General features: G+C 36.7%; 1 protein-coding gene across 2 annotated transcripts in view; it reads left to right on the top strand.

Moving 5' to 3' along the window:
• The window catches only part of LOC108289402 (E3 ubiquitin-protein ligase COP1-like), a 41,014-nt gene extending 36,183 nt beyond the window's left edge, over positions 1-4,831 (top strand). The window contains exons 4-5 of one of the 2 annotated variants that reach the window (XM_017508835.2): positions 2,424-2,488; positions 3,332-4,831. In XM_017508835.2, coding sequence (XP_017364324.1) covers positions 2,424-2,488; positions 3,332-3,466 — 200 coding nt within the window. In that variant the 3' untranslated portion in view covers positions 3,467-4,831. Of the gene's footprint in view, positions 1-2,423; positions 2,501-3,331 lie in introns of both variants that reach the window. The other variant, XM_017508834.2, reaches the window with a different exon arrangement.
• Positions 4,832-13,793: the final 8,962 nt, after the last annotated feature.

Below are 13,793 nucleotides of genomic sequence, written 5' to 3'. Positions count from 1 at the left end.
GGCCAAAGCAGACGGATCACTCGAATCCAGGAGTTCAAGATTAGCTTGGACAACATGGCGAAATCCCGTCTCTATAAAATATACAAAAATTTGCTAGGTGGGGTGGTGAGCACCTATAGTCCTAGCTACTGGGGAGGCTGAGGTGGGAGGATGGCTTGAGCCTGGGAGGCAGAGTGCCACTGCACTCCAGCCTGGGTGACAGAGCCAGACCCTGTCTTAAAAAATAAATAAATGATTACAGGCTTGATCTTTAGTTAACAGGGGTGCTCTTGAAAAAAGAAAGTTTGATCTTACAGTATTATTGAGAATCAAATATAATGGTATGTAAGATGCCTTGGTAAAATTCAATGTGGCATATTTATGTAAAGTATCTAACAGTCACAATTTTTTTTCAAATGGTTAAATTCATAACTGGGACATTATCTTCTTATTAACTTACTCCTTTTTATTCCCACTGCATTATTTCATGCTCTCTCCTTTATCTGGATTATAATAACTTTTCTTGTGTAAGATACCTGGAGTTCAGGCCCTTCACAATCTGGCTCTGATCTGCCTACATTTCCAGGCTTAGTTCTTAATCCCTGTGAATCATTCACAAAATAACTATGACCCTTGTTTTAGCTGTATCGATTGAATTTATTTATTTATTTATTTATTTAGAGATGGAGTCCAGCTCTGTCACCCAGGCTGGAGTGCAGTTACGTGATCTCGGCTCACTGCAACCTCTGCCTCCCAGGTTCAGGTGATTCTCCTGCCTCAGCCTCCCAGGTCAGCTGGGACCACAGGCGTGTGCTACCATGTTGGGCTAATTTTTCTAGTTTTAGTGGAGACAGGGTTTCACCATGTTGGCCAGGCTAGTCTCAAACTCCTGACCTCAGGTGATCCACCTGCCTCAGCCTCCCTAAGTGCTGGGATTACTATATTGATATCTCTCTCTCTCTCTCTCTCTCTCTCTGCCTCTCTCTCTCTCTCACACTCACACACACACACACACATTCTCTCTTGAATTTTTCTTCACTCCTAATTTTGGTTAGTCTTTGTGTGCTTATTATGTTCCAATTCTAATGTTGCCTTCTATATGAAGTGTGCTTGTTAACATTTTGATTGATCTCTGCATGTACACTTTGTAAATCTTTTTTAATGATAGTACTATTATCGTATTATATTTTGAGGACTGTATCATATACATCTGTCTTGCTAGTCTGAGTTGCTTGAGGCCTTGGGCTCTTTGAAGCTTGCATACTTACGAGCTTGGTATCTGTTGTTTTCAAAAATATTTACTCTTGCATTGTGGTATAGTGGGACGTATCAGACAGTTGGGTCTGTATTCTCAGCACTTTCTCATTCTGTATGTCACCATGCATTAGTTCCTTATGTTCTCTGTGCTAATATTTCTTTATCTCTAACTGGGGAGAATAATCTGTAAGATCTTGCCTATGAAGTGCCTACCTAGCCTAGTGCTAGTTTCCCCTTTTTAAAAAACAAAAACAAACAGTTTTTTGTATCAGTTTATATTTGTTGGCTGTAGAAAAATACAATTTAAAGTGTTTTAAACATTATGGAAAATGTATCAATTCACAGGGAAAGAATTTCTAGAGCTAGTTACCAGTGGTTCAGTGGTCTGGTGAGGTTCTTTCTCTTGTTCTATTCTTCCATCGCCGGAATATACCTTGGTCTTTGGCTGGCTATTCTTGATATTGCAGGATGGCTCAAAGCAGTTCCAGATCTCATCCCCTTATGAAGGCAGGGGTTTTTCTCCTTTTCTTTCTGAAAGAAAGCACATGTCCTATTGGTCAAAATTGGGTTACATACTTAACCCCACATCAACCACTGGCAAGGCCATGAATGACTAGATTGCCTTAGGTTAGTCAAGAGTAATATGTGGGGTTGAGGCAGGATCTAACCACTCTGAAAGTTATATGGCAGTCTCATACTTGGAAAAAAAGTCACGTTATTATAAAGAAAAAGGGTAGGATGGCTTTTGGATAGGTAACTAAAAGTGTCTTCTGTGTTATTTATTGAAAAATTACAAAGAAAAAGAACAAACCCAAGTCTTAAGTGCGTAACTCGTAGTACATACTCAGTTACTCATGCCTTGTTACCATATGGGGCATATTTATGATGGTCTCACATGGTAAATGAGGAATTTTTTCTTTGTAAGTGCCAATAGCATCATCATTGAGAAACATGTAAGGGAAAATACATATTCTGAAGAATCCTCCTATAGTAATAATAGTTGTAGTAGTAGCAGCTGCAGCAAAACTGTTTTCTAATTTGAAATAAAAAGCTGACACTTTCCATTTAGCATATTTTTAATTTGGGGGCTTTGTATAGGTAAAATAGAATCTATCTAAACCGAATTACATGATACATTTAACAAAAATACAAATTATGTATGCTTTTTATTTTGTTTCTGTTTTCAGTGAATGAGCTTATTCTCAAACAGAAGCAAAGATGTGAGGAAAAGAGGTTCAAATTGGACCACTCAGTGAGTAGCACCGTATGTTTCAACTCTTATTACTATTTTTAATACATTTCATTTTGTTGTTTTTATTGGTTTAATATTACTTAGATGTTAAAATTTAGTATATTATTGATTTTCCTTAATGAGATTTCTTTAGGATTGTTCAATTCAAATAAATAACTTTCTTGACTGCATTGTCTGTAATACTTTACTAGAGTGATTGTGTTTTGAAAGGTCTTGTAAGATTATATTGAAACATTTGACTTTTAATACTTGACATTTGAAGAATTGTATTGCATGGTGAAACAATGGTTAGATATTTTCAAAAAACTGTTGAGACTGGGTTGATGCCTATAATTTCAACACTTTGAAAGGCCAAGGTGGGAAGATAACTTGAGCCCAAGAATTTGAGACTAGCTTGGGTAACATAGCGAGACTCTGTCTATATTCAAACAAAAACAAGAACAAACCTCTTGATAGAGTTTCAACTCAATTTTAAAGGATTCGTCACAAATTATTGAGGCAAATGAGCTTAATTCCTTACTACATGCAAAACTGAGAATATGGCTAGACAAATAATTACATTCAGTCATTTATTTTGAAGGTAAATTACAGCTTTAGAATAGTCTTGAATGCACCTTTGTTATCTGTTATCTAAATTCATTTAAGGGAGAAGAAATAGTGTTAAGGTTATAACCGGAAGACAGTAAGGAGCCACTAGATAGGAAGGGGTAGTTTAGAACATTACAGTGTATTTTTACTCTCTATGTAATGAGCATATTTGGAAGTAGCAAATAAACATTTTTTTTAGTCTCTAAAACAGTCTTCTTAGGAAGTTGTTGTGTTTCTTCTTTCTTTGTTTTTTAGAATGGCCACAGGTGGCAGATATTTCAAGATCTGTTGGGAACTGACCAAGATAACCTTGATTTGGCCAATGTCAATCTTATGTTGGAGTTACTAGTGCAGAAGAAGAAACAACTGGAAGCAGTAAGTGGTAGCTAATCTTAAAAATACATGTATTTTAAATGATGAACTTTAATGCAATGAAACAAATCCGAAATGTTTAAAAATAATAGGATAGCTTCAGCAACTCATTCAATTTTACTCAGCTAGAAACAGCTACAAAGTGTCACTTCTGCTAGATTCCTTCTTTTTTTTATCTTAACAACTTCCATACATTATAACTTATTTGCAGTGACCAGCTTTTATTAACAAAAGTTGAGTGTTAAAAATCTCAAGAAAGTAAAGTTTCATTTTCGTAAGAAATAGTTTCGTTAGTCATTTGTCTTCTAGTGAGTATCTTCCTTGCCATATTGTCCCCTCTTCATATGTGAGATTTGGAGGAGAAATAGAGATTATTTTTATCTACATAAAATTCTTTCAGCAGGTGTCCATTAGTAGCAATAGCAGTCTGTGATATAACTAAGAGCATTTAAAGCGATCTCTCCTAAATACATCTTATTTCATGTAATGAGACGTAAAATTCCATTCATTTTACGTAAATGTTAAAAATGTAAAATGTGAAATTCCAAATATTGGAAATTGAATGTGATACATTGTAAGCAACATACACCTTAGCATAAGCAAATACTACCATGAGGCTAAACATAAAGGAGATATTTACTGAGACAGTAAGGTAGTGAGTAACACATATACACAAAAAGGAATAGTTGAACAACCAAATTTTGAGAAGATTAGAACCATGGCTTCTCTGGAAGACTACAAAGAACATGAGATTAGGGATTTGAATGTTGTTGAGAGTCTTTCTTTCATGCCCCTTTGTGTTTGTTTGATTGGGACAGCTCTGATTTTCTTTTCTCATAGGTTTTTTTAATCACATGGTGGATAATAATGTCATTTGTACTGTTGGTTTATATGTATGTTTTTTGTTAGGGAGCTTTTCTTTCCAACTGCAGTTTAAAAATTTCTGTGGCTAGATTATGATTAACTTAGCTTGGATCTGGATCCCACTGACTATGGTGAGGATCTTCTAGTAGGAGAAAGGTATGTCAGGTTGACCTAGCCAAAATTAGTTGTCTCCTATGTTATATCTGTTTGGGAGGTGGGTTCATGGGAATTCCTCTTATGGTTTTAACCATAGTTTTCTATTAGCACCTATTGTGTGCCAGGGGTTGTGTTAAGGGCTGTGGACAAGATATTCTGCTGTGTGTATGAGTGTATGTGTGTGTGTGTGTGTGTGTGTGTGTGTGTATGTGTGAACTAAATCAGTAAAGCAGGTATTTTCACATATGATAAATGATATAAAAGATTTTTTTTTTTCCTTAAGGGACAAGGTTTCTCTCTGTCACTTAGTCTGGAGTCCGGTGATACAGTCATAGCTCACTGCATCCTCCACCTCCTGGGCTCAAGTGATCCCCCTGGCTCAGCCTCCCATCCAAACCACTAATTTGTTTTTAAATCACCGAACTAGTTTATTTTTATTTTTTATTTTTTGTAGATACAGGTCTCACTATATTGCCTACAGTAGTCTCAAACTCTTAGCTTCAAGCAATCCTCCCACCTCAGCCTCCCAGAGTGCTGGGATTATAGGCGTGAGCCACTGCACCTAGCCCTAAAATGACTTTTTATGAGAGATTGAACATATGCAGTTACCTTGCTCCCTTTGGAATTGATGAAAATGACAGTAAATTAGGGATTTTAAAGACACAAAAAAAATAAAAATGAGAGAAGATACATTTTCAGGAATATTTTGTAAGCCATGAAACAGATGGACAAAAGGTAATAGATTAGCAGATCTGAGGAAACTGAATGCTAAACCAGCAATAGGGAGAAAGCTAAGAACTGACCCTATTTATGTTACGAAGCAGAGGCCCTGGGATTGGGACCATCAGATATCTGTTAGAGTAAAGGCTGAAAACAGAATGATTGGTTGCAAGTCTGAATCCCTGATTCCTTCCTATGTAACTCAGCGAATTATTCTTTCTTTTCTACTTTAGGAGAAAACCGTAATTTTTAACCCCTCCACCCCCAAAGAAGGTGGTAAGAGAGAGGCTCTCTGGACTGCTTCATAATAGGCACGCTTAAAGATGTGTGTGAGCGTTCCTATTTTTCTGCAGCCTCACCAGCATCTTGTTTCTTGGCTTTTTAATAATTGCCATTCTGACTAATGTGAGATGGTATCTCATTGTGGTTTTGATATGTATTTATCAAATGATCAGTGATGTTGAGCTTTTTTCCATGTGTTTTTTGGCCACATAAATGTCTTTTTTTGAGAAGTATCTGTTCACATTCTTTGCCCACTTTTTGATGGGGTTGTTTATTTTATTTTATTTTATTTTACTGTAAATTTGTTTTAAGTTCCTTGTAGTTCTGGTTATTAGACCTTTGTCAGATGGGTAGATTGCACAGTTTTTCTCCCATTCTGTAGGTTGCCTGTGCACTCTGATGATAGTTTATTTTGCTCTGCAGAAGCTCTTTAGTTAGATCTGTTTGTCAATTTTGGCTTTTGTTGCAGTTGCTTTTGGTGTTTTTGTCATGAAATCTTTGTGCATTCCTATGTCCTGAGTGGTATTGCCTAGGTAACAAACCTACACATTCTACACTTGTGTCTGGAACTTAAAAAAAAAAAAAATGTGTGTGCTACCATATCAAAAGCAGATAATTACATACTGAAAGTGAGAACTGGTAACCTTCTTTCTACCTTCTGATATACCAGCATTAGTCTTTGCTTCCTTTTATTTGAAGAGAAACAGTTGTCTTATTAGATTACAGGTTCTTTCCTATTATTTCTGAAGAGGGAGCAAGGTCAGAAGCAAAATTCTTGTCATAGATTTTTTTTTTTTTTTACATTATTGCTAAGTGCAGAAGATAATATGGGGCTCTGACATACTCCTTCTTAGTTTTAATAAATGTGAAGATTTTGCCATATGTCTTAGATCTGACTTGGCAAATTAAATATTTTCATACTTAAAGCCCTCTCATTTTATTCCTTTCTCCCAGAGTAACCACCATATGAAGTTGGCAAGAATCCTTCTCAAGCATGTGTATGTGTTTCTTATGTATATTAGTTATCTACAACCATATAAAGTATTGTATAAATTAGAGATTTACGGCTGGGCACAGTGGCTCACACCTGTAATCCCAGCACTTTGGGAGGCCAAGGTGGGTAGACCACCTGAGGTCGGGAGTTTGAGACCAGCCTGACCAATATGGAGAAACTCTGTCTCTACTAAAAATACAAAAAAATTAGCTTACATGATGGCTCATGCCTGTAATCTCAGCTACTCGGGAGGCTGAGGCAGGAGAATTGATTGAACCCAGGAGGCAGAGGTTGCGGTGAGCCGAGATTGCGCCATTGCACACCAGCCTGGACAACAGACTGAAACTCCATCTCAAAAAATAAAAATAAAAAAATAAATTAGAGGTTTATGTAAAGGGTTTCATACTGTAGTTATCCTTTTGAAATATACCTGTTTGTTTACTCTTGAGGTTCATGTTGATAAATGTAGATTTGGTTTATTTATTTTAACTTCTCTATAATAACCTGTTTCAGAAATATATTTATTATTCTTTAGATGGGCATTTAGGGTCTTCTCAATTCTTAGTTGTGTCAGTAGTGCATTTAATATACATTTCTCCTTGTGCTCACATCAGGGTATATATGCACGTTTTAACCTTATTAAATATTTGATATGGACAGATTGCTCTTCTGTGGGTTTGTGCCATATAAACACTTGGTATTTTCTGTTTTTTAGTTACTGCCAATCTGATAAATATCAAATGCTGTTTGTGTGTGTGTATGTGTGTTTTTAAAATACATTTCTATAATAACTAGTACAATTGAGAATTTTTTAAGTTGGTCATCTTTGTTTTCTATTTGATGAATTACCTATTCATATTCTGTATCCATCTCCTGATGGCTCAGTTGTCTTTTTTCTTACTGATTTGTATGTGTGTGTGTGTGTGCTTGTATTTTGGATATTGCTACTTTGCCAAGTGCATATTTTAGTAATTGAATTCTAGTTGAATTACATTATAGTTGGAGAACATAATTTACATTATTATAGGTGATTCCATTTTAGCTGGTTTGTTGGTTCATCACTTATAATTTTTTGTCTTTTTAGTGGTAGCTTTAGAGTTTTTAATATAATTGCTACCACATTCTACATTAAAGTAGCATTATACTACTTTATCTTATAAGAACTTTAAAAACAGTATACTTTCGTTTTCTCTTTCCTAGCCATTGTAATATTTTGTCACAAATTTTACTTCTAAATATGTTATATACTTCACAATACATTGTTAATAATTGTGGTTAAATTATGGGGATTTCTAAAAGGTCTCACATTACCCATTTATTTACCATTTCTGGTGTACTTTATTCTTTTATGTAGATCAATTTCTATCTGTTACCATTTTCCTTCAGCATCAAGGACATTATTTACCATTTCTTTAGTGCAGGACTGCTGGTGAGAATTATTTCTTTTATATGTCTCACTAAGTCTTTATTTTACCTTTGTGTTTGAAAGGTACTCCCTATGTATGTATAAAATTCCAGATCGACTTTTAAAGAAATGTTGCTCTGCTGTCTTCTAGCATTGTTTCAGATGAAAAGTCTGCTGTCATTCTTATCTTTTATCTTAATGAAATATGTTTCTCCCAATTTAAGGTATTTTTTTTTTTTTTTTTTTTTTTTTTTTTTTGAGGCGGAGTTTTTGCTCTTGTTACCCAGGCTGGAGTGCAATGGCGCGATCTCGGCTCACTGCAACCTCTGCCTCCTGGGTTCAGGCAATTCTCCTGCCTCAGTCTCCTGAGTAGCTGGGATTACAGGCACACGCCACCATGCCCATTCTTTTTATGAGTGTAAGCTTTTTAATTATATGTGCCTTGCAGTAGGGTTTTTTTTTCCCCTTTTGTGTTCTTTGTTATTGGCGTTCTTTGAATTTTTTAGATCTGTAGATTTATAATGTGCCTCAGATTTAGAAATTGTTCAGGCATTATTTCTTCAAATATCTTTACGTCTCCTCTTTCACTTTGGGAAACCGGTGTATTTTGTACGGAGAACTGCTGCTCCGGGGCGCCGACAAAGCAGCCTTGCGGGGCAAAGCAGAGGCGCCGGCCAGCACAGGCCCGCTGGCCGAAACAGCCGCGCTGGCGACCTGTGGAGCTCCTCCGCCTGAGAATTTCCTAGTCTGTGGGCAATAAAAATGCGACGTCCACTCACCCTCTGCGCTTTCACTGGGAGCTGCAATCCTGAGCTGTTCCTAAATGGCTATCTGGGATCCTCCCGACCCTTTGTTTTATTTACCCAAATATTTACCTTTTCAGATGCTCATTTTTTCATTTTTCTTCATTTCTTCATTGCATCCATCTAGCTGATTTTCTGGGAATCCATCTGGCTGATTTACCTTTCACTTGTATACCTTTCTTTACTATTTCCTGTAAAGCAGATAGTTTTGGTCTTGTGATATTGTGCTGACCTAAAGCCAGAACCTGAGCAACGCCATCTTTACAAAATCCAAAACTGTTTCTTAAATAAGTTGCAACGGCTGCCCCATTTTCCTCACAATAACTGCTGGCCCTTGGAATGTCCGGAGACCCCCACCCTCATCTCCGTCCAGGAGGGGAATTACAGAATCCCCTGGCCCTTGGAATGTCCGGAGACCCCCACCCTCGTCTCCGCCCAGGAGGTGAATTACAAAATTCCCTGGCCCTTGGAATGTCTGAAACCTTTTCATTCCCATCCCCGCTCCTCACCCCCACTTCCAAGGTGGTTTTTCGGGTATAAAAAGTCTTGGCACCCTCCTTTCGACGCCACAGGTTGGAGAGACGTGAGTACTCTGTGGTTGCTGGCATAATAAATGACCCTGCAATCTGGCATACTTTTGTCTTGGTGCTAACTTTCTACGCTCGGTCCAGTACAACAGTCTGTGTAGAAGCTTTGGGTTTTCTTTAAAACACTAAAGATATTTGTACTATTCTTTTGTTTCTGATTAAATCGGTAGTCATTTTTACTGTTCTAAAGCTTGTATGTCCTTTTATCTTTTTTCTGTCTAGCTGTTTTGTGTGTGTGTGTGTGTGTGTGTGTGTGTGTGTGTGTGTGAAATGGAGTCTTGTACTGTTGCCCGGGCTGGAGTGCAATGGCGTGATCTTGGCTCACGTGATTCTCCTGCCTCAGCCTCCTGAGTAGCTGGGATTACAGGCGCACACCAACACACCCGCTAATTTTTTGTATTTTTATTAGAGACGAGGTTTCACTATATTGGCCAGACTGGTCTCGAACTCCTGACCTCATGATCCACCTGCCTCAGCCTCCTAAAGTGCTGGGATTACAGACGTGAACCACCGCACCTGGCCTCTAGCTGCTTTTAAGATTTTCTTTTTGATATTGGTTTTCAGCAATTTGATTTTGTTATTCCTACATTTTATTATTTTTATATTTATTCTTCGTGGGCTTCATGGAACAAGAGGATCTGTTTTTTGTTTTGTTTTGTTTTGTTTTTTGGGAGTAAACAAATTCAGTGCCTAGGATTTAATTTTTGAATATGGTGAGCCGTTATTTTTTCAGCCCTTTGCTCTCATTCCTTTTCCTGTAGGTTTCTAGCCAGATGTGGTTATAATGTTTCGTACTAATCTTGCAGACTTCTGATGTGCTGTTCTTATTTTTCCTTTTTTTCTGTGAATTTAAATAATCTGTATTGAACTGTGTTTTAGTTTATTATTCCTTTCTTCTGCTATGTCTACTTTGCCCTTAATTTCATGCAATTTTTTATTTTGAAAATTTAAGTCATATCTTTTATTTGTAGGATTCTCATTTGTTCTTTAGTTTCTTTTTTGTAATTCTTCATCTTTTTATTCATTTTGTCTACTGTCCAAAATTCTTTAATAATTACAGTAATATTTTAAAGTTCTTTGTTGCTCATTTTAGCATCTGGATTATCTGTGTATTTCCTCACTGCCTGTTGTTGTTTTTTTTTAAATTTTTCTACTTTTTTGCAAAATACTGGCAAATTGAATCCAGCAGCACACCAAAAAGCTTATCTTGTAATTTTTTTTTTTTTTATTGTATCCTAGATAGTCTTTATTCAGGTCATACAGAGTGTAAACACTTTGGGAGGCTGAGGCAGGAGGATCACTTGGGCCCAGGAATTTGAGGCTACAGTGAGCTATGATCATACCACTGCACTGCAGCTCTGGCACAGAGCTAGACCCAGTCTCTTAAAATAAGAGTGATATAGTGACTAAAATAGTTAATATATTCTTTCTGTATGGTCTTTCTTTTTTTTAGGGGCAAGCATGAGAGACTGACCTTTTTGGTTTTAGTCAGGAATTTAGCTTAGTTGGGGCCTAATCTCTGCTTGAGTTAATATCAGTTCATTGGCGTTAAAGAATAGTAGGTATTTTTGGTTTATCCCTTTGTTTGTTACTATGGAAGTAACCTTTTACATTTTAATCCGAAGAGGATTAAACACTAATTTTTTTTAACCGAAGTGTTTTGTATTATGATAGTGTTGTCTCAGTGATGCCAGTTCTTCCAAATCTCAGTCACTCATTTTATGAACTTTTTGTAAATATTCATCCTTTGCTTTGAAACATGTGTGTTCTGAAATTGTTTCAAGGATTTATGTTCTTTATTTCTAATATTTTGGCTCTTTATGTTTTTTATGTGTAATACCTTTCTATTTAAAATTTTCTGTTAAAATTAATTAAAAATGAAAACCTATTTAATGCAGAGGAAAGTATATTTAGTAATATGATTATGGATTTTTCAGTTTTCTTTCCAATACTGTTATCTTCTAGTTTTATGTCCTTTCAGTGTTTTTGTATTTTTTAAATTTTAAGTTTAGGAGTACCTGTGCAGATTTGTTATATAAAGGTAAACATATGTAATGGGGGTTTGTTGCACATTATTTTGTCACCCAGGTATGAAGCCTAGTATCCATTAATTATTTTAACTTATCCTTTGCATCTTTCCACCTTCCACTCTCAGATAGGCCCCAGTGTGTGTTGTTCTCCTTTATGTGTTCATGTGTCCTCATCGTTTAGTTCTCACTTATAAGGAAGAACATGCGGTATTTGGTTTTCTGGTCCTGTGTTAGTTTGCTAAGGATAATGGTTTCCAGCTTCATTTTTGTTCCTACAGAGGACATGATCTCCTTCATTTTTATGGCTGCATAGCATTCCATGGTGTATATGTACCATGTTTTCTTTATCTCGTCTACCATTGATGGGCATTTAGGTTGATTCCATGTCTTTGCTACTGTAAATAGTGCTGCAGTGAACATACATTTGCATATGCCTTTATAATTGAAGGATTTATATTCCTTTGGGTATTCTGGTCACATACACCCTCCCGACACTGAGCCAGGAAGAAATTGAATCCCTGAACAGACCAGTAAAGAGCTCCAAAATTAAATCAGTAATAAATAGCCCTACCAGATGTGCAAAGAAAAGCTGGTACCATTCTTACTGAAACTATTCTAAAAAATTGAGGAAGAGGGACTCCTCCCTAAGTATTCTGTGAGGCTAGCATCATTTCGATACCCAAACCTGGCAAAGACAACGAAAGAAGAAGACTTAAGACCGATATTGTAGATGAACATCCATGCAAAAATCCTCAGCAAAATACTGGCAGATTGAATCCAGCAGCACACCAAAAAGCTTATCCAGCATGATAAAGTAGGCTTTATCTCTGGGATGCAAGGCTGGTTCAACATACGCAAATCAGTAAATGTGATTTATCACGTAAATGGAACTAAAGACAAAACTACATGATTATCCCAATAGATGCAGAAAAGACTTTCAGTAAAATTCAACCCGCTTTCATGTTAAAAACTCTCAATAAACTAGGTATTGAAGGAACATACCTCAAAACAATAAGGGCCATCTGTGAGAAACCCACAGCTGACATCATTAAATGGGCAAAAGCTGGAAGCATTCCCCTTGAAAACCAACACAAGACAAGGATATCCTCTTTCACCACTTCTGTTCATTCAACATAGTATTGAAAGTCCTGGCCGGAGCAGTCAAGCATAGAAAGAAAGAAAGGGCATCCAGATAGGGAGAGAGGAAGTCAAATTATCTCTGTTTGTAGATGACATTGTTCTATACCTAGAAAATCCCATAGTCTCAGCCGAAAAGCTGCTTAAGCTGATAAACAAGTTCAGCAAAGTCTCAGGATACAAAATCAATGTACAAAAATCACTAGTATTCATTCCTTTCAATACAAAGACTTGGAAACTACTTGACTTATAAAAGGATTTATTATCTAGTCTTTAGAGTCATTCACTTTTCCAAACTACAGTATTTTTTATTGCTTTATTTTCTTATTCCAGAGACTTTTACACCCGAGGGGCATATATCAAAGTAAACTTTTGGGTGGGTAAAAGATAAGTGATAAGCCTGCCTGCCTTGCTGCCATCCCTTCCTTAACAACCCTCTGTACAAAGTAAGAATAGAAAATTTGATGAAAGAGGCTAGAATTGAGAACTGGAGTGATGTCTGTTTTGTGAACAGACATGTTTTAGAAGAAGAAAAGGTAGATGGTGGAGAATTTGGGAATTAATTTCATAAAACCCTCTGTGTCCACACATACACTTTGGAAGATCTTCATGCATTCTCAGATATATCTGTACTCCTATTTGGAGTCTGTTTTCTGTTTCTAGAAGCAGAAGTGAATAGCCTTTCGAAGTTTTATGTTGACAGTAGATTTAAGGAAAATACCATATTGATCTAGAGAAAAATTATTACCTAAATAATGATAATAGACTATGTAAAGTATGGCATGATGACTCCTGTTTGTGAATTGTTACCTGCACATTTTATAGATACGAAATCTGAACGCAAGTAGAGGAATACCCATAAAGTTATATAGGGTGTTTTTTGGTTAGAATTTTAAGCGTGGCACTCTGGCTCATGACTGTGATTACAGCACTTTGGGAGGTCAAGGAAGGCAGTTCACTGGAGGTCAGGAGTTCAAGACCAGCCTGGCCAACATGGTAAAACCCAGTTTCTACTAAAAGTACAAAAGTTAGCTGGGCGTGGTAGTGCGCCCCTAATCTCAGCTACTCAGGAGGCCGAGGCAGGAGAATCTTTTGAACCTGGGTGGTGGAGGCTTCAGTGAGCTGGCATAGTGCCACTGCACTCCAGCCTGGGTGACAGAGTGAGACTCTGTCTCAAAACAAACAAAAAAAACCTAAGTGATAAATACTTCTAATTTACAATGTCATAACATTATTAACTAGGTTTATAGCAAATATCAGCAGTCCTTAGTCTATCACTCCCAGTCCCTTATATTTTCTAGAAGGAATCTTTTCAATTTTTAATTGTTTTTATTTACTGCCGCTTGCTAGCTCTCATGCGCTCTCTC

This window comes from Cebus imitator, unplaced genomic scaffold (genome assembly GCF_001604975.1).
Source record: "Cebus imitator isolate Cc_AM_T3 unplaced genomic scaffold, Cebus_imitator-1.0 Scaffold402, whole genome shotgun sequence".
Lineage (NCBI taxonomy): Eukaryota > Metazoa > Chordata > Mammalia > Primates > Cebidae > Cebus > Cebus imitator.
Note: the sequence above shows the minus strand (reverse complement) of the source record. Positions and strands in the feature narration are given on the sequence as shown.